At 40.2% G+C, this 24021-nt stretch overlaps 1 protein-coding gene across 1 annotated transcript in view; it reads left to right on the top strand.

Annotated features, from left to right (window-relative positions):
• The window catches only part of Tnks (tankyrase), a 137175-nt gene that overhangs the window by 29995 nt on the left and 83159 nt on the right, over positions 1-24021 (top strand). Inside the window, exon 3 of the mRNA XM_021169245.2 lies at positions 18241-18336. Within this exon, the coding sequence (XP_021024904.1) occupies positions 18241-18336 (96 nt within the window). The remainder of the gene's footprint in view (positions 1-18240; positions 18337-24021) is intronic.

The raw sequence follows: 24021 nt of genomic DNA, 5'->3' as shown, positions 1-24021 counted from the left end.
TGTGAGCCACCATGTGGTTGCTGGGATTTGAACTCTGGACCTTCGGAAGAGCAGTCGGGTGCTCTTACCCACTGAGCCATCTCACCAGCCCCCGGTTTTCTAACACATACAGGATTCTTACTGTCTTGATACTTCAACATCTAGACCAGAAGTTTTGTAAGCAAAATGAAAAATAACGCCCTGTTTTAACCATAGCATAAAATAGAGAATAGTGTGTGTGTGTGTGTGTGTGTGTGTATGTGTGTGTGTGTTTGTGTATGTGTGTGTGTGTGTGTCCAGGATAGCTTTAAAAAAATAAACACAAGCCTGGACACATACAACTCCTGTTCTAGGAACATTAAATTTAGGAGACTTTAGGGCCAAAGACCACCTTAATCTGTTTCAAAGTAAAACATTGAAAAGCTGGAAAGATGGCTTGCTGTGCAAGGATTAGGGCCTGACTTGAGATCCCCAGGCCCCGATAGAGCTGGGTGTGGTAGCATGCCTCTCTAATCCTACTGCTAGGGGCAGAAGTAAGAGTGTGTGTAAGTGTACGAGTGCGCGAATACACACAATCTCAGTAGATGAAGAAAATGCTAGTAGTTTTGATGTTCTGTGAGAAATATCCCCAAATGCAGACCAGAATACGAACATGTTAAGATGTGGAAATCCCGAAGAATAAGGTAAATCTAGGAATGTCAATATTATTTTAAAAGCTTACGTGTTATAGGAGTTCCAGATGGAAAAGATATAAGAACTGATAAAGAAGTCAGTAATAAATAAATGATAATAAGAAAATGCATCTTAATGTTGAAAAAGCTTATTGAATCCCAGGCCAGATTGAGACCCACTGAGGATAAGTTGCCTACACAGAGAAAAAAATTAGGCAAAGGATTTTTTGTTTGTTTACACCATGAAGCCCTGAAGACAGTGGAATAGTGTTATGAAGTTATGAAGACTTTTGGCAGAATTTGATTCACCTGTAATTCCCTTGATAAAAAGCAGCTCCTTAGCTGTCGGTGAGTAAGAAAGGCTACCCTGTGTGTGTGACAGGATGCTTCATTTCTTAGATAGTGCCTCAAAACATGTACCTTTAGCTGTCCTGAAACTCATGTAGACCAGATTAGCATCAAACATTAATCCCAAATGCTGGGGTTAACGGCTACCACTCCCTGCTGGGACAGGGTTTTCTGGAACAAAGCTCCTGATGCTTGCTTGCTTTGTTCATTCAAACAGCTCTTGGGTATTTTGTTCTGTTGTAGAGTCCCAAATTCAGGCTGCCACAGTTCGGCTTGTTTTCCAGGCTCCAAGGCATTTTGTCATAGTGGTTGAAATCAAAGAAACCTGGGTCTTTTTGTGAATTACGTGTTTCAGGATTGAATTAGAGGTAAGAACATCATCACACAGTTTCAAAGGTGGATGAAACGACTCAAGTAAAGCCCTTAGTATGCTGTGCATGGACGCGTAGTGTAATAGCTGAATAGGACATGTTCCATAGGCTACAGCTCCCTCTACTTAGTTGAAAATAACATAGTCTGATGTACTTTTCCTTTGCATTATATGATTTGTTTCAGATGTGTTTATATTTACTCAAGATCTATGCTGTCTAGGAAGAGATTAGGCAACGTATATAAAGATAATAAATGAACTAGTAAAAACAATTAACTGCAATCCTCAGTTTTTCTACCCTAAATTAGATCATCAGTAAATTCTTTAACATGTAATAGAATTTTTAGTATTTTTTTCCCATTAAAGTTTCTGTATTTGTTTTCTCTCTCCCCCATCCCCCCTCTTTGCTGTATAGAAAATAACTGGCATGCCTTAGCTTTGATCATTTCACCAGATAAGCTCAGATTTATTCAGCCAAATACACTATCAACTGCAGTACCATTCTATTTCTGGTAGGACCCTTTATTCAGAAGAAAAGTTAAAAGTATTACAATTTAAAGTCTAGTTTATATATGTATTTTTTTACACATGTGTGCACATATATATTCATGAAATTAGGCAGCATAAACTTAACAACTGGATTTAACCGAACTTGTTAGATTGTCGGTTGATAATATATGGAATTGTCAGCAGTTGAGACGATTTCACTCACAGAGTAATTGAGGACTCTTGTGATCTGCTGACAGGACCATGAAATAGAGTGGTACTATGATTGTAGGACCATTCTACACTTCGATTTTAACCTTATGCTTAATCCTTCACTTAGGATTTCAAATAACTAAAATTCTCATTGAAGAGTACAGTCTACTGATCTAGTGGTGCTACACCCTATAGGAGTGTCAGTGAGTTTAAAGTAATTGAATTTGCATTTTACCAGACACATGTTTATATTCAAGCACAAACACAGTCTACTGTCAGGTAATTATGTGTCTTTTTCAAGTAATCATCAGGATAAGTAGCTGAGTGTTGATTCTGATCACGTCTTGACTTTTGATTGTGGCTGCTTTTCTATAAAGAAGGGGCAGCCAATCAACCAAGTGTGATAGTTCCTGGCTGTAAATCTTGGGATCCTTGACAGGATCAGGAGCTCAAGGCCCCCTTGGATATGTAATAGAATTGAAGCTACCCTGGGCTGTTAGATTCTGTCAAACAAAATAAAACAAAAACAAACAACAAAGGAGGGCATCCTGTAGTGGGACTTTGCCTACTTTGTGGTTCTTCTTTCTTCTACCCTTTCCATCCCTTTTCTTCCACTCTTTGAACTCCCTACCACTAAATAGGAGAGGAAAAAGGATAGAGGGGATGGGGGTAACATTATCATTAGACTACTTCCTGCTGAGTAGGGGCATTGAGTTCCTTAGGGCAAGTTTGATCTTTGCTGTCAGGATATCTAATTTCTTCTTCTTGTTGTTTCTTCTTTCTTTGCACATGACTACTTAACAACATCAACCAACATCCAGTAACCCACCTTGTCTATTGGGGCCCTTGCATTTATATACCCTCTGAAAAGTACCCAGAATTCCCAATGTCACACAATCGCAGAAACTATCTGCAGCTGGTAAAATCACGTCCCTGTTAGGGCATGAGGCCAATCATAGTCAGCTGCTGTGAACAGTCTGAAGCAGCCCCTGTCCCACCCACACCTGGGATTAAAATGAAGACATATTCCCATAATATTTTTGTGGTTTTTTCCAAAGAAACCAATCAATTTCTGAAATAGTCCTAAACATATGCCATTTGCTACTACATATTTATGCTAAGAAACATTCTCAGCATTGATGATGATAAAATCAAAATACTGATCATTTCCAAAAGATGTGTTAGGTAGACTGTGTGTGTGTGTGTCTTGTTGACACAGGGGTCTCATAGTCCAGGCTGGCTGTGAACTTTACTAACCAGGGAGATGACCTTGAATTATTGATTTCTACCTCTCCCTCTCCAGTACTGGGTTACTGTGCACCACCAGGCAAAAACATAAGCCATTAGAGAACAGTCAACAAGCACTTGAATCTCATCAGTATGCAAGTTTGCTTTCTTCTTTAATAAATGATAAGACTGTGCATAATAATTATAGTCAGTGTCTTTGTAATTGTCTGTAAATGTTGGACTTGTATATCTACTTTATATGCGTGTATAGCTGTGATCTATTAACAGTTCTTAGGTGGCGTAGGGAAGCAAGTAGGACTCTAGAAGCACACTGCCTTACAGAGCATAGCTTTCATTAAGGTCTGAGTACGTTTTAATCACGTTAGGCTAATGGCCTGGAAAGCTACAGCTTCTATAAGAGTCACAGCAGCTTCAGCTATTTGACTACTACACTAGGACTCTTGATTTTAGTCTGTCACATTATCTGTTCATGAGTCATCCACAGTGAGTTACAAAGAACATTTATTTTCTTTTGCTTCCATACTCGGAAAAATGAGTTGAAAATTTAACAAAGCTTTGAGACTTATTTAGAATTTATTTTTTAGTTATGTGTCTCTGTATCTGTACTGGAGTACAGATACCCATAGAGACCGGAAGAGAGCATCAGGTTCCCTGGAGACAATGATAGGCAGTTGTGAACTGCCTGATATAGGTGGGTCCTGGGACCTGGACTCAGGCTTTCTGGTAGAGCACTGAGTTCACCACAGAGCCATTTCCAGCCCAGCTTTGGGAATTTAATTCCATTCTCTCTCTCTCTCTCTCTCTCTCTCTCTCTCTCTCTCTCTCTCTCTCTCTCTCTCCCCCTCCCTCCGTCCCTCCCTCCCTCCCTTTCTCCCTCACTCCCTCTCTCTCCCTTCAGAACAATGCTCATCTTGTTTTCTTCTCTCTTTTTTTTTTTTCTTTGCATCAATTTTTCACATATACAGTGAACTTGGGTCTTTTTTAGTGTAACATTTTTGGACAATACCTTAATTGTCAGAATTCCATACAGTATCCTTAAAAAAGAGAACAGTAAGGAATGGTAACATTATTTTTTCTTGTGACAGAATAACTGACTCTGAGCATCTTGCCTGCTGGTGTTCAAATGCTTTGAAGAAGATACGGATATTTATTTATTGACCTGATTAATTTGGTGCTATGTAGAAGGGTTCTAGATAATGGTAATGATTATATTGTCTTTCTCTTTCATGTGTATATATATATATATATATACACACACACGCACACACATATATAATACACACATATATTATATTTGTTCATTGTTATTAGAATTCATAGGAAAGCACTAGTTTAAATTCATATTAGTATCATAAGAAATAAAATGCTTAAATTAAGAGGAAAAGGAGGAACTAAAACATGTTTTTACAGTGATGTTGGTCTTCACCTAATCTTGAAATATATCTGTTAAAAGAATTACATGTTTCTGTTACTTTAGAATAGGCTGTCCATGATAGTTCACAGTAGTGTGTCTGAGCTGTGTGGCTTAAGATGTTGTAGTATGACAATGGCCTTTGATGTGCTGAGGTGTTGTTGCATTGCATGATGTCATGTGACCTGAAGCTCTGGACATTAGAGCTGTTTTCTCACTTTGCCTGGGATTTGAAGCCAAGCTTTCTACTCTCTAACCTAGAAAGCCAAGTATAATCCTTGTTATATAGACTTGAAAAGATAGGGGTTCTCTGTAGCACTTGGCTTACTTAAGTCTGCCAGCCTTTTTCAAGTTGGACAGTGCTAGACTTTACCTCTAAACAGGGTCCAGACCTAAAGCTGTGTGTGAGTTGTCTAATAGTTTGTTTCCTGATATGATAGTATCAATAAGATTTTCTACAAAATATCCCACTGTCTGTCAAGACCTATATTTATTTTGTATCAAGGCCAAAATTTTCTTAATTTGTCTTGCTATCCTGTGGAGTCTGACTAGAGAGTGAGGGAGAGTACACATTTCCTGTTCATACTTGGCTCTCAGTTTTTGTTTTTGTTTTTGTTTTTTTGGTTTTTCAAGACAGGGTTTCTCTGTGTAGCCCTGGCTGTCCTGGAACTCACTCTGTAGACCAGGTGGGCCTCAAACTCAGAAATCCACCTGCCTCTGCCTCCCGAGTGCTGGGATTAAAGGCATGAGTATGGGACTGGGAACAGCAGAAGGATGGAACCATGATGTTTTTCAGAATTATGATTTTAAGCATTTAATTGTTGCTGGAATTATAAGGAGGAGGACATGGGATGTAATAGGAGCAGGAGAGGTATTTAGGACAGATGTGAAAACTGGCCTTTAGAACTCACATAGGGGAAGAAAGCTTGGGTTACAATTGTAGGGCAATCTTAGCTTATGGTCTTATAGATTGATAAGTAAGGTAGGTAAGAGATTCAGGGTACTGACATTAGAATGACACCTCGTTTATAGCTTAACATGAATGTATAAAGTCTGGGACACATAGCGACACCCTTTCAGTCATACAACTTCATGCTAATGTCTGGCCATAACACTGAAAGAGATGCACTTAATTCATTAAATCACACACAGGAGAATGTGTCTATGCAAAGGTAGGGCCTCCCCCCCCCCCCAGTTGAACCCAACTTTTGAGCATTGAGGTACAGGGAAATGTTATAGACAGATATTTATGTAATAACACAAAGAAAGGTAAATAGTTACTAGGGTGAACTAGTTTACTGCATGTATGGTAGATATTAGCAGAATCTTGACATTGTGCACATTTTTATATTAAAGACTTTTTTAGCGGCATACTTGAGGCCCTGGAGTTTGGTATAATGGTTGCTTCATGACTATTTCACAATTTAAGGCTTGTTTCTAGAGTCTTGACATTATTTATTCTGGAATCTAAATTAGATGTATTTACATTTCATTTATTTTACCTATAATGTTAGTCACCTGATGGGAAGAACGCTTTAATTTTTATGTTTTGTAGTGTTGTTTTTGCAAGCATAGATTAAGGTAATTTTTGTCTGAGAAGAAATTTCACTACTCTGTTTGTAATAAACATTACAATATTTGTCATAAATAGAAAAATAATGGACTGGTGTGTAAAGCAGAAGTCCCCATTTTATGAACCCGCTGACATCACTTTTGAACTTGAGATGTGTTCTTACTGTGAGTACCATTGAGATGCCTGCCTAGGAGACCTTTCCATCATCACTGTGCGTATCGCCTTCTGCTTTCCTGAACAAACCTTTTAGAAACAGACACTGACTCAAAATGGATTACATTCTCTTTAGTGAGAATTTGGAATTAAGAGTTTGGTGATGCCAATGAATATATTTATTGCTTATGGAAAAGGAGGGGAGATAGCAAGATAGTGCAGTTTTTTAGGCAGTGTGTTGGCTAATTTTATGCTAGGGTCATTTTCGAGAAAGGAACCCAAATTGAGAAAATGCCTCTACACAGGTAGGCCTGTGGAGCATTTTCCTAATTAGTGATTATTGTGGGAGGCCCCGCCCATTGTGGGTGGGCTTACCTCTGCGCAGGCGGTCCTGGTTCTTTCTATCAGAGCCTGCAAGGAAGTCAGTAAGCCAAGACAGGAGCAAGCAACAGGCCTCCAAGATTCTGCACTCTTTTGAGTTTCTGCCTTGACTTCTGTCAGTGTTTGACTCTTTCCTGGAAGTGTAACTGAAATAAACCCTTTCCACCCCAGCTCATGATCATGGCAACATTACAGCAACAACAGTAGCTCTAACCAGGATAGGCACACTTCTGCTTTTCTTTTTGAGGAAGTCTGTCTGTTCTTTAAGAAGTCTTATTAAAATACCTTGTATTCCTTGTAATAAAATAGCTTTGATAAAGTTGGCACTCAAAGACAAAGTAATAGATTGTTAATAATTATTTTACTTTACTTTTTTACTATTTACTTGTGTTTTTATATTGTAAACTTAAGAATATTAGAGTAGCTGGCATATAAAACTGTTTGGAGATGTGCTACACTTTGTATCTGAGTGTTACAGGAATTTGGGTCCTGAAGAACATAAGAGAAGAGAGCCAGGGTGAGCTCTTTCTTGTAGCAGAGTGTGGGGACAGTTTCAGTTGTCACAGTCAGGAATTGCTACTGATTCGTACTGGGACTAGGTCAGGGTTATTGTTAAACATCTTAGAAGGGGCAGGATACCACCCTGCTTTTTAAAGTACCTCTGCCAGACAGACCAGTTAAGTTGAAAGTAAGAGCCAACTACTTCAGCAAAGATCCAGGAAGCTGAAGACAGCAAAGTGAAAGATAAATTCAAGTTGTCAGCCCTTCCTGTCCCCTGTCTACTCACCAAAAAGGATGACACTGAAAGAAAGGGCCAGATGACCGAATCAGGAGTTGAGCAGCCTGAAGAACCAGATGAGAGAGGAAGGCAGAAGCTCCTGTCTCCCTTGAAATGCAAGAGATGACAGCTCCCATTCTCCTGGTCTCAAGGGATCAGAAAGGATGTGCTTAACACTCAGCTTCACTGCAGTTCCTGTATGTATTTGTGAGCCTAAGAAGATGCATGCAAAGTCAGCCGCATAATGGAGCCATCACGTTAGAGGCAGGCGGTGTCTGCTCCAGGCTAGTGGTATCTAGGAGGAGCCAAGTCTGTGATCTCAGTAGCACTTGCCAATAGATATGTAATGCTGCACACATGAAGGTAAGGAGTTTCCAGTAGCCACATTTAAAAGATGGGTGATATCAAGTCACTGATACTTTTCATTAAGCACAATCAATACAAAATACTACTTCTATATTTAATGCTTCTAGAGCATTATTGATACTTCTTAACATTGTTTAAGCTAGAGTTCTGAAATACGTTTATAGTTAAAGTATATCTCAGTTAAACAATTTTCATGAGTTTGTGTGTACACACATATATACATCATACATACACACACACACACACACATTTTTTATTTAAGATAATACCATTACCGTGTAATTTTGGCTGGCCTGATTATCATTGTGCAGCCTAGGCTAGCCTCAAACTCAGTGATAATCCTCCAGCCTCAGCCTCCCCAGTGCTGGGATGATCGGGTCTGTACCACCACACCCAGCTCTGTGAGTAATGCTTAACCTGTATTTGGAGTTCATAAACTTTGCTGTTCATGAAGTAATTTCACATGCCTCAGGTATGTTGAGCACATGGAATGCTTGTTAGTAACTGTATCAATTAGCAGGCCTTTACATTTAAATTGAGGAAAATGAAGTGTAACAGTTCGGATCATCAGTCCCCCTACCGCATTTCATAAACTCTGGTTACCTTTGTTAGAGGCAACCTCATGGGATAGCCTATCTCCAGAATATTAGGACATATCTTATGAGTAAGAAGACCAAGCTAAAACACACTCATTACTTTCAAACTCTTCTCTGGAATCCCAACCTAGTTCCCTATTCACTATATTAGAATATTTGTCCTTTTACTTCCATTTTGGAAGAGCTTTATAAGTGGGTCACATTAGGCTCTGCATTGTGCAGTGATGGTCTCAGATTTCTCCAAAGGATGTTAATTAAGATGAAAGCAGCTTGCTTTACTCAGTGAATGTCGATAATCACTCAGTACAGAGACACCATTGGGCATCAAAGCAATGCTTATCTCACGTTCTCCAGAGAAGCTTGTGCATTACTGAGCATGAGTGTGTTGATAGAACAGAGCTGATCACTCTTTTGGTCCTCAAAACACATAGCTTTTATCTCCCGTGACTAAGGAAATTAAATGAGGGGTCCCAGCAAAATGGCTTTGTGGCTACATACAGGCCCTTGCTGCCAAGCCTGACAACCCAAATCTGATCTCCAAAACCCATATGATAGAAAGGGTTGCCCTTGGACTTCCACAAATACACACCACAGCATGTTCCATTCACAAAAATATACAAGAAAGACAAATGTTAAAAATTAATAAAAGTGTATGATTTACTTAGAGTTGGCACAGTGATAAGGAAGAGTAGATCTGTCTATTTTAAGGTAGGCTTACAAACATTACTGAAATGTAGTTTGATAATGCTAGTTTGTCAAATTTGCATGGTTTCTGGTATTGCCAGCTATGTGTAGGCATTGTTCTGAGGTCTGTGACAGTTTTGGTTTTTCAACACGAGTGGAGAGTTCTTGACTATGTCTTCTATTAGTGATCTATTAGTGCTGACACATTAGCTGTAAGTATGGTTTGTGTCTGGTTTGGTTTTAGTTATAACGCAGTTCACAACGTGGTAGAACTTGAGTCCACCCATGCCTCTTATGTTCATTTCTTTTCCTGTTGTGTTCGTGAAAATAAATTGTTTTTCAGTTCAGTAATTTTACCATCAACTGTTTCTAATCTAGTTAAATGCTCAGAAAGTTTACGTTAAATATACATAAAAGCAGCATTCAGTCTTAATGAATTGAGTATTTTAAATTGAGTATTTTAAGTCCTTTTTTTTCTTTTTGTATTGATACACCTGTTCACCTCTGAAATAACCACTATGATCAAAATGAACATGTGCACCACTCTAGGAGTTTTGGTACCTCCTTTCCCTTGCTTCCCACCATCTCTGGTCAATAATTGATCTGTTTTCCCTTGACACTATAAATTACTTTCCTGCTACAGCATAATTTGTTGAATAGACTGTTTCCCACAAGCGAGTCTCAGTCTCAGTTACTGTTCTATTGCTGTGAAGACACCATGACCAAGGCAGTTTATACATGAAAGTATTCAGTTGGGAAGGTTGGCCCTTAGCATCCCAGCAGGGAGTGTGAAGGCAGGCAGGCAGGCTGGCAGGCAGGGACACCAGCGCAGATGGCACTGGAGCAGTAACTGAGAGCTATCCTGATCTCCAGGAAGAGAGACAGAGACAGGCAGAGAGAAGGGAGGAAGAGAGGGGAGGGGAGACAGAGACAGAGACAGACAGGGCCTGGCAGTGGACTTTTGCAACCTTAAAGCCTGCTACCAGTGACACCCATACTCCAACAAGGCTTCACTTCCTATCCTTTCTAGACAGTTCCACTCTCTTGTGACTAGACATTAAATATATGAGCTTATGGGGATTATTCTCATTCAAATCATTTTGACCTTTGTTGAAAAATGGGTTGACTTTGTGTATATTTGTCTTTTTTCTGGGGGGTGTTGTGGAGGGGTGGTTCAGTGGTTAAGAGACCTCTAAGAACTCAAGACCTCTAAGCAACCTCTAAGTTGCACTTAAAGGTCTTGAGTTCACTTCTCAGCACCCACACAGTGGCTCACAGCCATCTGTAATGGGATCTGTTGCCCTCTTCTAGTGTGCATGAAGACAGAGCACTTGTGTACTCAAAATACATAAAGAAATCTTTTAAAAATCACTTTAAAGGAAAAGAAAGAAAAGAACTTTGACCTTGAAGCCACACCCTCCCCACCCCTGACCTAGGGAATGGTGGTTACTCCTAGCTAAGGTGGCTAGGGAGGCCTTTGCTTCCCAGCTGTAGCAGCTGTGTTAATGAGGTCTGTAGACTTTGGTACTCTCTGACGGTCAAGACCGTTTCAGCACTCCTCTCCTCTGATATGTTCTAACCTGAAGCAGCTATACAATGCTTTAAGACTCTGGTGTCCTCAGGTACTCCAGGACTAGTCCACACCCACACTTCCTCATCCTGAGGTACAAGCCCCTCATGATGTAGGGAGAATGTTATTTAAAGTTATTAATTTGGGGTGGGTTTGGGCTTTCCTTGCTGCTATTTTGCTCCATGAGACCTAGGGAAGAATCCCCCACCCACCCACCCAATCATTAACTGGCTTCAGAACAGTGGTGTTTCCCATGTGTCCTGCTTAGGGTTCCCTTTGCTCGCCAGTTCCCGCCAGTAATTTTTGAGCTGTCTCAGTAGCAACCACTTGAAAGTTACATTTAGTTCTTGTTTTAAATCTCATTCCTTTTCATTGTTTAGCACCTAAATGACTTAGCTGGCATTGCTCAAAATTGAAAATGCTTGTCCCTTAATTCTAACTTAAATTCAACAAGCCAAATTATTATATACATTAGTAGTGGTTACTTGAAATTTTATGTTTACAGCTAGTAGTAAATCAACTCTTGATAGGTTAAAAAAACCCCTACCATAATAGTAACACTTAATCTCCCTATTAGCTTGACTGTTTTGTGCTCTGGTAAATAAAGCATATTTTGAATGAAAAAACTAAAACACTTTTTACGTTTTTGTACAGTTTTTAATGGTATAACTTAAGCCATTATATATTACGCTAATATATATGTGTGTGTATGTATATATATATATATGTATTATGTCGAAGAAACTATCACTGTATAATCAAGGGAGCATTGTTGTATATTCAGTTAAAGAGAAAAAACACGGCTCTGTCACTTAGCAATCTTTTGTTTTGAGACAGTCTTACGTAATTCGTTAGCCTTAAGCTAACCAGTCGAAGATGGCCTTGAACTTCTGATCTCCTGCCTCTGCCTGCAGAGCTGGCATTACAGGCAGGCTTTCACTGTGCTTGGTTTTACATAATGCTGGGAATCAAATCCAGGGTACTGTGCATGGTAGGTATGCACAGCATGGTAGCTGCATCATTTCTACCAAATGAGCTACATTCTTCGCCCCCTCATTGCTTAAATCCCATGTTTGTTAATGAGAGTTCTAAACTTGAAGAGTATTAGTTTAAATTTGGTTCTTTAGTATATATTTTGCTAAAGAATGAAAAATTTTGTTGCTTGGGGGGGAAAAAACCAACAAACAACAGTGGCTAATGAGATGGCTCAGTGGGTAAAGACACTTGTCACCAGGCCTCAGGACCTGTTAATCCCTGGGATCCATATGTAGAAGTGATTGTCCTCTTACTTCTGCATTGTGTCTCCACCCCCAATAAATGTAGAAAAAAGCTAAGACTATTTCCATGTATTAAAAAAAATAACTTAAAAATAACTTTCCTTGGGGTTAGAAAGATGGCTCAGAGGGCCAGGGTTCAGTTTCTGGCACCCACTTGGCAGTTCACGGCCATCTGTAATGTCTCAGGCAATCCAACCTTCTGGCCTCTGTGGGGCACTGAATATACATGGTGCCCAAACATACATGTAGGCAGAACATTCACACATATTGTGGTGGTCTGAGTAGTTATGGTCTCTATAGACTCATGTGTTTCAATACTTAGCCCATAGGGTGTGGCCTTGTTGGAGGAATTGTGTCACTCTGGGGCAGGCTTTGAGGTCTTCTGTGCTCAAACCAGAGTGCCTAGTGTGGCACACAGCCTGGGGATAAAGATGCAGCACTTTAAGCTCCTTCTGCATCATGGCTGCCTGGATGCTGCCATGCTTCCCACAGTGATGGTAATGAACTGAACCTCTGAACCTGTAAGCTAAGTGTTTTTCTTTGTAAGAGTTGCCTTGGTCATGGTGTCTCTTCACAGCAAGAAAATCCTAGCTAAGACACATAAAGATATCTATAAAAATCTAAAGGGTCCTATGTGATTCAGTTTTTGAAACTCAGTCTAGCACGTGAATATTTGCATCCCTGAGAAGTAAGCTGTTTACAAATATTTGGGAACATGGAACATAGATCCTCAGTTTTCCTTTCAGTGTCACCACAGCCAACCCTTGGAGACTCTAAACTCGCATAATCGTTGATGTTTTTAATATTGTTAAATACTGTTATGCTTGCCCCTTAAACAAGACCTTTTCCCTCATTTATTTATTCCCTTTACATCCCAACTGCAGGCCCTCACCCCCCAACCCCATTTACCACCTCCTCTTCAGAGATTTTTAAATTGTCTAATATTGCCTGTGGGTAATATAATATATTCTGAAGTACTTTGTATTTTTCTAGTATTTGGCACACTGGCTTTGCATTAGGTTTAACTTTCTATTTAATTTGTAAGAATAATGTAGGTGCCTACATTTAATAGTTAAAAATGAAATGAGACAACATGGTTAAAGTTGTGGTTCCTAAATCTGAACAGATCTGGCTACATAAATAGAAATTGAGTAGGGAATTCACATATCACAGCTCATACGGAATACAATTGAGAATGTGGCCCTTTCTGTGTTATAACTACCTTTTGTGTCAGCTGCTGTAGTTTTTGTAGCCTGCCTACTTGGAAAGGAGATAGGAAGAATGTCTATCAGTAGACTGGGAAGAGTCCAAATGTAGTGGTGTAAGGTTGGCTCATATCTCAGTTGGTTAAAGACAGTAGAAGTTATTTATGACTCTTGAGGTTGAGGCAAGAGGATCATGTATTAGAGGCCAACTAGGCTATATATTGAGGCCATGTCTCAATAAATAAGTGAAATAAAGTAAGGAGGTTTGAATGGCCATGGTACTCATTAATTTACATTCTGGGATATTCATATGTTCCTTTTCCTCCCTGATACCGTTCTTTGTATCGTGTTTGCATATTCTGAGAGGCTTGTGGTGTTTGCATTGACCATACAGCATGAATTCCCAGTTACATTTTATGCCAATAGTTAAACTACCTTTGATGATTCCGAACTTGAAAAGTACATTTTGAGGCATCCGAGTTGACACCCCTAAAGTACCATGTGACTTTCCTGATGTTTGCCACTGTCACCTTTGCTTGTTGTACATATCATTCTTGCCTTCCTAGAATGTAGTGCCAAGAGTACCATGACACACCCACATGACTTTTATAGTCACGGCCTGCTCTGCTGTCTCAACTGTGTGTACAAACATGTTTGCAAGTCGGAGGCCGTTGAGGCTGTCCATAGCTCAGCTGCTGTGAGAAGTGCTGCAGTGAAGCTCATGTGCAAGTGGCTGGGATGGAGCATAGATGACGCCCAGCAGTGTAGCAGCAGCTGGGTGTGGAGGGCTGACCTTTAGACTCGGAGGAACTGTCCTGAAGGGTCTGCATTTTAAACTCTGCTTTGATATTCTGAGTAGCTAGTAGGCAATGGTGTTGTTAGACATGAAGCTCGGCCTCTGAACTCTGGTTTCTCCCTTCATTTACTCCTCTCTGCTTTGGGAAAGACAGGTTTAGACCCCTGTCACTTTAATGCAGATATCTTTACATCTAAACTTCTTGGAGTTAATTTTTTGTTATACTTCTAATAAATGTGTGATGGTTAAGTATTTCCTAATCTGGATTTTGCTAGCAGCAGTTGCTTCTTTCCTGTTGCAACATTGTTCTGCCGTGATGTGCCTTGTTCAGGTCACAGAGAGAGCTAGGAGTGACCACAAAATGTCTAAAAGCCACACATTTCAGGCAGGACAGTTACTTTTGAGACCGCCTAAACCAGAATACAACTGGGAGTAAACAACCATTTCTCTTTCTGAGTAGACCATTACAAGTACAGTCCTGTTCGAAGGATTGAGGATTCAAGTTCCTTTTGGGGGAACAGTCAGGCTTTCAATACTTTGCCTCTACCACTTATTAAAAATTGCTGAATCAAAGTTCCCATTATGTAACTGTCATATCCTGCTAAGTAAAAATGTTTTCACCTCCATTTAAAGCAGGATCTGGTGTTCAGTCCCAAGTATGAATAACAGGCAGCGCTTTTCATGGTAGCTATTTCTTTGCACATGATCACTCAGCAACTAAGCCACCTTTCTTTGATTCTTGAGTCTGCTTTATGATTGAGATGCCTTATAAACTAATTGGAAATTTCCAGGATGAACCAATGTGAAATTTCCTTCTGGAATTAAAAACAAAGTTTCTGCAAAAGCTGATCAATTTGATTGCATAGTCAGGGCTCTGAAGAGGAATTTACATATATACAGGGGATTTATTAGAGTGCCTTACAGACTTTGGTCCAACTGGTCCAACAGAGACTGTCTCTCTATAGAAGGTCCCAAGAGTCATTCAGTTCGTGAGGCTGAGTGTCTCAGCAGAAGATATATGAACTTGCCAGTGAGAACTGTACTTGTTCTCCTTGAGCAAACCCTTCCTTTCCATGACCTCCCAGTGGGCTGCTACAAGAAGGTTGGCCCAGGTGGGTGTTCTGATCCTACCTCAAAGGAGCCAGTTAACCAAGAGTTCCTCCCAGGTGTGCTCAGCCGCTTGCTTTTGAAGTGAATTCCAGATGTATTCAAGTTGACCACCAATAATAGCCCTCAGGATGATAAAGTAACAGTAACTCATGTTGTGTTACTATTTTATTCTTTAACTCTTGAGTCACTTTAGACTCAAAATAACATTGCTACATTCAGGAAGTAAGTGATACACAGCAGTCCCCTCCCCACCAGGATACTCAGGACTTGTGGTTAGACTCCTAGTGGATGCCTGAAACCTTCGGGATGGTTTCGTCCTTTCCCTGTGCTTTCCTATACATATGTATACCTAGAGGAGACTGTATCTGAGTAATGGGCCCCGGAGTCAGGTCTGTGCGTGGTGTCCCGGATGAGCAGGAGCTGTAAGAACTCTGCTGGAGCAGAAGTGACTGCACGCAGCTCTAGGTTCCTCTCCTGGACGACGTGCAGCCGCATGCCTGCTGTGGGCTACTTCCCTCTTCCTTGGAGTTTCAGCAACAGACTTGTCCTCCCAGGGATGGGAACTCAGTTTTTTTCTTAAGTTGAGAACTTTTGTCTTCTCCTTTAAAGAAAGCATGCTATGCTAAGTACAAATGATACAAACATGTATCATTTGACCAGCAGCCAGCATCATCATTGTGCTTACTCTTTGAGACTACTCCTAAGTAAAATAGGAGATCAGCCCTGTGATGTGCTAGCTAAGATGACTGCTGAGTGACTGGGGGTAGGCAGCACATGCAAGTGAGTGCACTGGACAGAGTGCTGGCTGGTTCACCTCGTGGGTGGATGGAGCAGGGTACTCAGACTGGTGCATGATGTGAACCTTACATTTCATATTTTAGACTATGATTGGCTGAAGACAACTGAAACCATGGAGACCCGCAGCTGGTGGGAGGATGACTGCAGAAGGTCTGCAGATCTCTCTGTGTCTTCCCAAGTATGGCTTGTTTTAATATTACAAGTGTGAAATTGCCCCAGATCTAAGGGGAGAGGTGTGAATGCTAACCTTCAGACAGCTATCCATTGTAGCAAAGCCATAGTCTTGATGGCTTATGCATCACAGAAAGAATGGCTTTATAAACAACATGACTCAGTACTTGGTAATATGAAGATCACCTTCCAAATTTCAAAAGAGTGTATGGGCTTCAGTGTAGAACTTGAGAATTACTAGTAGTTGCTCAAAGCCAGGACTGAATGTTTTAAACTGCTCTCGTATGGGTGGGGTCAGAGGGTGTGTATCCGGAGTTGCTTGTCAGGAGTGTGCTTGAGCGCATGAGAGTACCTGTGCTTTTGGATTCCAGAGAGGCCCCATTGAGTGTTTTCCTCAGTCACTCTCCACTGCATGTTTTGAGGCAGAGCCTCTCACTGAGCCCGGGATACTCTGATTTGGCTAGACTATGGCCAGCTAGCCCCAGGGATCTTTCTGTTCCACTTCCCTAGCTCTGTGTGGCAGATGGATGCTGCTGTGCCCACCTCTGTCCATGGATGCTGAGGATCAGAACCTGACTCTTCATGCTTATGTAACAAGCATTTCACCAGCAGAGCCACCATTTCAGCCCTAAAACTCTTATGTAAGATGTAAGTTTCCCTTATCTAAATAAAATTCGTGAGACCTAAGTGCTTTGGCATTCAGACCCACCCCACCTGAGGATTTGGGATATTTGCATATATATAGAATGAGATGTTTTGAGGTTGGAATCCAGGCCTCAATACGAGATTTATTTGTGTTTCACATATACCATGGTAAGCATGCAGTCTATGAAATGAGCCACATTCTTAGCCCCCTCATTGGTTAAATCCCATGTATGTTAATGAGAGTTCTAAAATGGAAGAGTATTAGTTTAAATTTGGTTGCTTAGTGTATATTTTGCTAAAGAATGAAAAATTTTGTTGCTTAGGGAAAAAAACGAGCAGTGGCTAATGAGCTGGCTCAGTGGGTAAAGACACTTGTCACCAGGTCAGGACCTGAATTTAATCCCTGGCATCCGTATGTAGAAGTGATTGTCCTCTTAACTTCTGCATTGTTCCCCACCCCCAGTAACCGTAGAAAAAAGTGATTCAGTATACACTTAAGTGTTCCTCTATCCTGGTGTCAGAGGATTCGCTTTCCTCACCTCCGTGAATTTCAGGATTTTGACTAAAGATGCCTAACCTGTTCACTGTTTAAATATCAGATGGGTAGTAGCACTCCAGTGGTCTCTGGGGCTCTGCTCTTACACAGCAGAGGTAGTTTAGTTGGCATTAGACACTTCCAAAATGCCATATCCATATTTTATCTATCTGCCCACTCATTTATAGGAGGTTCTGAATCTTAAGGAGTCTCTGTAGCTTTTTATGAAATATCTTTGTTACATGAATTTCAGTGATTGGATTTCTAGTTCTAGAAATTTGATGCAGGATCATAATACAGGATATAGTTCTTTTTTGTAGCATGGCTGCAAGAGCTGGTGTTGCATGCATTACTGTGTCTGTTAAACTTCTGGAAACAAGCCAGTGTGTCTATGGTGAGTTTCATATGTGAGCACTGAGCCACTAAAAGCCTTGCACAGGGTTACAACTCTTCTGAGAGAGGAAGTGTTGGAAATTCAGCAGCGAAGCAGCAGCAGCAACAAGCAGTCACAGTGGTAGTAAAGACAGGGCAGCTTCAGCTAGCACAGCTCAAGAGCGAGGCAGTGAACACGCACACAGCTCCCATACTGCTGCCTCGGGAGGCAAAGCAGGACTGTCCGGGGCAAGCTTCTAGTTTCATGGTTATGATGTCAGGTCATGTGATAATACTGTACCATAAGTTGCCAACTTTGCTTTACTCTAGAGAAGATCCTTTGCTGCAGTGCTTTTGTTCCCCCTTTTCTTTCATTTTTCTTTTCTTGAAAGAGAAAAAATTGTGCAATGTATGTTTATGCCTACACCATGCCGAGGCGACACTTAGCAGTAAATAATCTCTGTATCCCCGAGGTAAGATACTGTTTGTGCTTTCCCTGCACAGTGCTGCTGCAGCACGGAGCCGATCCAAACATCCGGAACACCGATGGGAAATCAGCTCTGGACCTGGCAGATCCTTCAGCAAAAGCTGTCCTCACAGGTAAGGAGCCAGCGCTAGGAGACCGAATTTGTAAGATTTTCATGCACTGAATATTTTTCCACTAATGAAGCTAAGAAAATACTAAAAACCTTATTGATTGGATGTGCATCTTATTAATTGTGTTGAGATATATACCTATATATGTATATATCATATAGATTGATATATATTAATTTTACTGCTTATAGCACTGAGAATTACAGCATTAAATCATAGTGTTTCTCATATTTTGTCAGTTTTATGGCTTACATCACAGTTTTCCTCTACCTCCTCTTCTCAGCTGGTTTTTTAAAGCCCTTCACTGTTGAGCAGACAAGGGCATTTGTGTTATTGTAAAAGTAGTTTTCGTTGGGAAGACAACCTGCTGCCTTATCCCTGGGGTCAACAGCTAAACACTCGGGTGCTCTCCTCACCCACTCTTACATATTTCATTATATCTTTGTACTTTTTACCCTGATAGCCAAGTTTTTTAGATTGGGGTAATATATTGTCTTTCTACTTCTGTAAATGCAGATTTGGGGCTTAATAATTTTATAAAAGTAAATGCCAAGAACCTTCACAGAGGAGACCCTGAGGGTAGAGAGCACCCTTCGTCATGGTCGGCAAGATTATGTTTAACGGCTAGATTTTGAGCTGCTGTTCTCATTGATCTTCGTTCTCAGTGCTGCATTGGCTCTGTTTGTTTTTGTTCTCAGCATCCCGGTCCTGCTGCCTTTGCCCTCCTTTACTTTGTAATTTGGAGCCTCTTTGTCACTGCAGTGCTAGCAGTGCTGTTATAGATTGTGTAGAAGAGACTCTTAACTATGAGCGAGGTCTGTGTTTAAGTTATCAATCTGTGCTGTGCACTCTTAATAGAGATTGTGAAGTGAATAGAAGGCATTTATGTACAGAAAGCTTTAAAAATATATGGAATTTTGCTTAATTACTCTACATGGAAAGACAACTTCCCACTGTGCTAAAATTAATATAATCACTGCTAAATCAGAGTAATCTGATATCTCTCAATTAATTAAAGATGAAATGAGTTGCTGCATGAGGAGGGCATATACCAGAGGAATAAAGCTCTGTAAATCAGTGCAGATGAAGTTAATGCACAGTTTTAAATGATGAAATCAGGCCGACCTGATTTGTCTCCGACCTGCCTGGTCCTGAAACCTTCAGTCTCTTATTAAACGGTCATGTGCAACAGAATAGCAGCCTTCCGTGGTCTCTGGCCGGGGGAGAAAGACAGTGCAGAAACAGCTCCTCATAGCTGCTACAGTATGTGCCAAGTGCCAAGCAAGACTGTATTTCTGAGTGTCCTCCCCCTGACCTTTCCTCTTCTCCAGCTCTCTGCCTGCTTGTTCATTTGTTAGGTGCATTTAATGCATCATTGCCTGTAGGGCTGTTTGAAAGACATAAGTTTAGATAGAAGCTACTAACCGCAAGAAGCTGTCTCCTCATGTTCACTGCAGGTCAGAGAAGATCATTTTAGGGTACAGCTTTGGCATGCTTGCTTGAAGAGGCTGGAGTATGGCGGAGGACAGATAGCATATTTGATTTGAGCACTGTCTAGCATTGCACTCTGCTTAGATGGGAAGATTCTAGTTTTCTGTATTCAACTGCTGCTTGCACTGTTCCTTCTAAAAATATTTTTGAGGTAACTTTTCTTTCAGTTGTGGTTTAAGGAAAAAAGTTTAGAACAATAGTTCTCTTGGAAATATAAACTGTCCTACTGCACACTCATTCTATAACATACATTAAGGAAACACTCAGGCGAGCTGTTTCAGAGTGGTTTTCTGCCCGTATGGGCTTGTTACTGAGGAATTCTTTCTGATGCAGTTACGATGGAAATATTACTTCTCAAACTAAATTTTAGAAGATTAAGCATTGATTTTACAAAGGGAAGAAGGCTCAGCGCGACCCAGTCTTGTCTAGTAAATGCAAAGCTCACGTTCAGTCCTTCACACTGTCCTGAAGGGAAGGGAGGCTCTTGAAGGGGCGTCTCAGAGGTGTTAGGCTCACTCCAAGACTCATTCGTACTCCAGATGAGTTGCAGTGCTATTATATAACTTGAGAGTGATTTTCTTTCTTTAATTTCTCTGTGGATATTTAGGTACTGAAGATCTGATAGCCTATCATTTATGTTACAAATTTGCTACATCAGCCAAACGATGCGCAGGTATACCTTAAAGCAAATGAACAAAGAGTAAATCTCTTTTTATAGAACATTAATGGTGTGTGTGTGTGTGTGTGTGTGTGTGTGTGTGTGTATGTGTGTGTGTGTGAGAGAGAGAGAGAGAGAGAGATTGATTTTGGTTGTTTTGTTTTGTTTTGTTTTTTTAATATAGAGACTGCTGTAAAAAAGCACACAGACTGTCAGTAGGACAGTTGACTATTACCACATAGCCTTTGCTTTGTATAGTCCCATTAGACATTTGAAAGAGAAGGCTAATTGGAAAGACTAGTTCAAATATTTGCTGAACTATTTGAGTGAATGAATAAAGTTTATAGAAGTCTAAAAGATTTTAGCTTTTGTTAATTACCTGTGTTCTAGGTAATCAGCTGGGGGGCTTGGGAACAGTTTGTGTGGTTTTTGTGTTGGTTTTTAGAACAAGAATATAAAATGTCAAAGTATATGTAAATATTATTGAACAAGATATTTGGTGTGTTGTAATTTTGGATTTTTAAAAGTAACAGTTTGGACTTTTTCTGTTTATAAAAAATATGTTCGGAAATAGAGGAAGATAAAAACACAAAAAAGAAAGATCATAATTTTCCCTTAGAGATGGCATTGATATACTTTGTATAGCCTTTCCTTTTCTACCATAATATAGCAACATATGTTATATAGTACTGAACGAAATATGTACATAGGCATATGTTTGTGTTTTGCAAATGATTGACATTCATACATAATATGCAATATTTGATTTAGTGGTGTAGATATATGCCTCTGTGGCCTGGGCTTTGTGCTTTATACACAGTACTCTCTAGACCCTATTTTTAGCCTTTATTCATCTTTGTGACTCTGAGATCATTAGTTTCACCAAAATTGTGCTTCTTTACCATATTCAGGCTCAGCACATAGAAATGGATGTTTCTGTCCTTGACTTGGATGTATTTAAAGGTTTGTTTGTATTGCATGAGGTATAATTATGGGAACACCTAAATGTGTTAAAAAGGCATTGTTAGCCAGAAAGTTGTGGTGCACGCCTTTAATCTTAGCACTCAGGAGGCAGAGACAAGGCAGATTTTTGTGAGACTAGCTACACAAACCCTGTCTGGAAAAATCATAAAAGGAAAAGACATTGTTTCTTAGCAGGACTAAGGAGGATTTTCCCCCCATATAAAGTAAAATCCCTGGGGCACCATGGATAGGATGGAGGGTGTCAATGGGCTGAATCAGGCTAGGTGAAAACTGGCTAAGACTGAGAGTTTTAGGGAAGGATAGATGGTCCAAGAAATGCTGATCTTTGGCAAGATCAATGATAATTAGAATATGAACTATGTGTGTTTCTATGGTCACAAAGTTGGCCTGGAAATTGGCTCTAGTACCTTCCTAGTTGATATTGAGAAACAAAAGTAAGGAAAAAGGATATTTTACACAAAGGAGCTGGAATACTAAATAACGTTACTCACTCTTGTAACCTCAGCACATGGTAGACTGAGGCAGGATACTCACTGCAAGTTGGAGGTCAGCTGAGCTACTTAGAGAGTTCCATGTTTCTCTGTATTATGGAGTACTCTGTCTTAAAAAATCAAAATAACAAAGCCAAAACCAGTAAGATACTTTAACCCTAGCTCATTGTACTTGTAAAGAAATCCTCATCTCTGGCTGCTGGGCAGCCTCCCTCCCTGGGCTGCAGAGTGATCAGCTATGGCTCACCATCTCAGACCATGTTGAGGAGTGTGGCGAGTGCCTGTAGATGCTGGCTTGGTAACTAGGCAGTGGATGTCTGGAGTTCCACTCCACTGCTTTCCACTGCTTAGGGAAGCAGTAAGGATCTGGAGTCTGCCTGCTTAGCTTTGACCACTAGGGGTTCACTCAAGGAAAGGCTTCCCATTCTTTTCATACACTTCTCATTCACCTTCTTGGTATTAGGTCTATATACTGTTCTTTCAGATTGTTGTACCTCCTGATTTTAACCACCTTATGTCTTAGCCTTGGGACCCAAATCTTCATCCTCTTTCTTCCTTGACAACAGTCACTATGGGCCTCTGAATCTCAGTTCTCATCAGTGTAGCCAGAGTAGGCTTTATAGAGCATAAACCAGCATCCTGTTCTTTAACATATTCCCCTTACGCCTGGATAAAATCCAAATTCTTCAGCTATGACTTGTCATATCTTGCTTATATTTTGTATGTTTTAGTCTTTTATTCTCTGCTCCATATTTTCACAGTTGGATGTTTGTTGTTTCTCACACACACAAGCTCTTTTCTTTGAAGTAAACATGGTTCTAGAACTTTGTGGCTCATCAGTTAGGTGTCTATTCAGATGTTTCACCATCTTGTTCCCTGTTCTGTTAACTAATCTTGGTATCTTCATGAATTTATCCATACCTAACATCATGTTTTCTGGCCTTTATTTGCTTGTTACTAATACAATGAAAGATTGAACGAAGGACTTAACAGTGTATTGAGTGATTAGATTAAAAATGTATGCTCAGGATATAACTTTTGGTAACTGAGAAGATAATCATTAATTGACATATCATAATCTTAATTTTTTAAAAAGTACATTTATGGATGCTTTGCCTGCATGCATGTCTTTGTACCGTATGTGTACCTGTGCCTGTGGGTGTCAGAAGAGAGCAGTGGATTCTTAGGAAGTGGTGTTAGACCATTGTGAGCTGCTTTGAAGGTGCTGGGGACTGAACATGGGTCCTTTGGAAGAGCAGCAAGTTCTCTTAACAGCTGAGCCATCTCTCTAGCTCATAATATTAATACATTTTCTTCTTTATCAAAAATTGTTTTGGGTTGCTGATATTTAAAATGTTTGAGTTATTGATAAATAAAAGACAGGTAAAATAATGTAAGTAGGTTTTTTGTTTTTTGTTTTTTGTTTTTTTATCCCGAGACAGGGTTTCTCTGTATAGCCCTGGCTGTCCTGGAACTCACTTTGTAGACCAGGCTGGCCTCGAACTCAGAAATCTGCCTGCCTCTGCCTTCCAAGTGCTGGGATTAAAGGCGTGTCCCACCACTGCCCAGCTGTAAGTAGGCCTTATAAGAGTTCTTGTCAGAAATACAGGTTACTTTGTAATTTCTAACAATGTTGGGTGACCCCAGCATGCTAGTGTTTCAGGCTCTTCATAATCAACTGTTTTTATGTATAGTTAAAGTCATCAAGCTTATATCATCTTCAAAGCAAATGATGGCACAGACTTGTAATACCAGTCTTGAGCTTTGTGGAAGTGAAGGCAGGGGATAGCAAGCTCAAAGACATCCAGTATCCTCAGAGAGCCGCAGGGCAGAGGGTGGAGCTGGTGATCACACTAGATACCTGCCTACTATGGTCTCTACTCTTAGCATGAAAACCCTGACCTAAGAGCATAAAGCAAAGTCCAGGGAGAGCCTCCACTTACCAATAACAGGATTGTGAAGCCCAATAATTTGTTGGTGTATACTCTGAGTTAGTATGTACTTTGAGAGTAGCTGTGATTTTTTTTTTTTTGTACTAAATTAGCAGTTCTGTAACATTTTCGA

Source organism: Mus caroli, chromosome 8, assembly GCF_900094665.2.
Source record: "Mus caroli chromosome 8, CAROLI_EIJ_v1.1, whole genome shotgun sequence".
Lineage (NCBI taxonomy): Eukaryota > Metazoa > Chordata > Mammalia > Rodentia > Muridae > Mus > Mus caroli.
The sequence above is the reverse complement of the archived record's forward strand: the minus strand, read 5'-3'. Positions and strand labels throughout refer to the sequence as shown.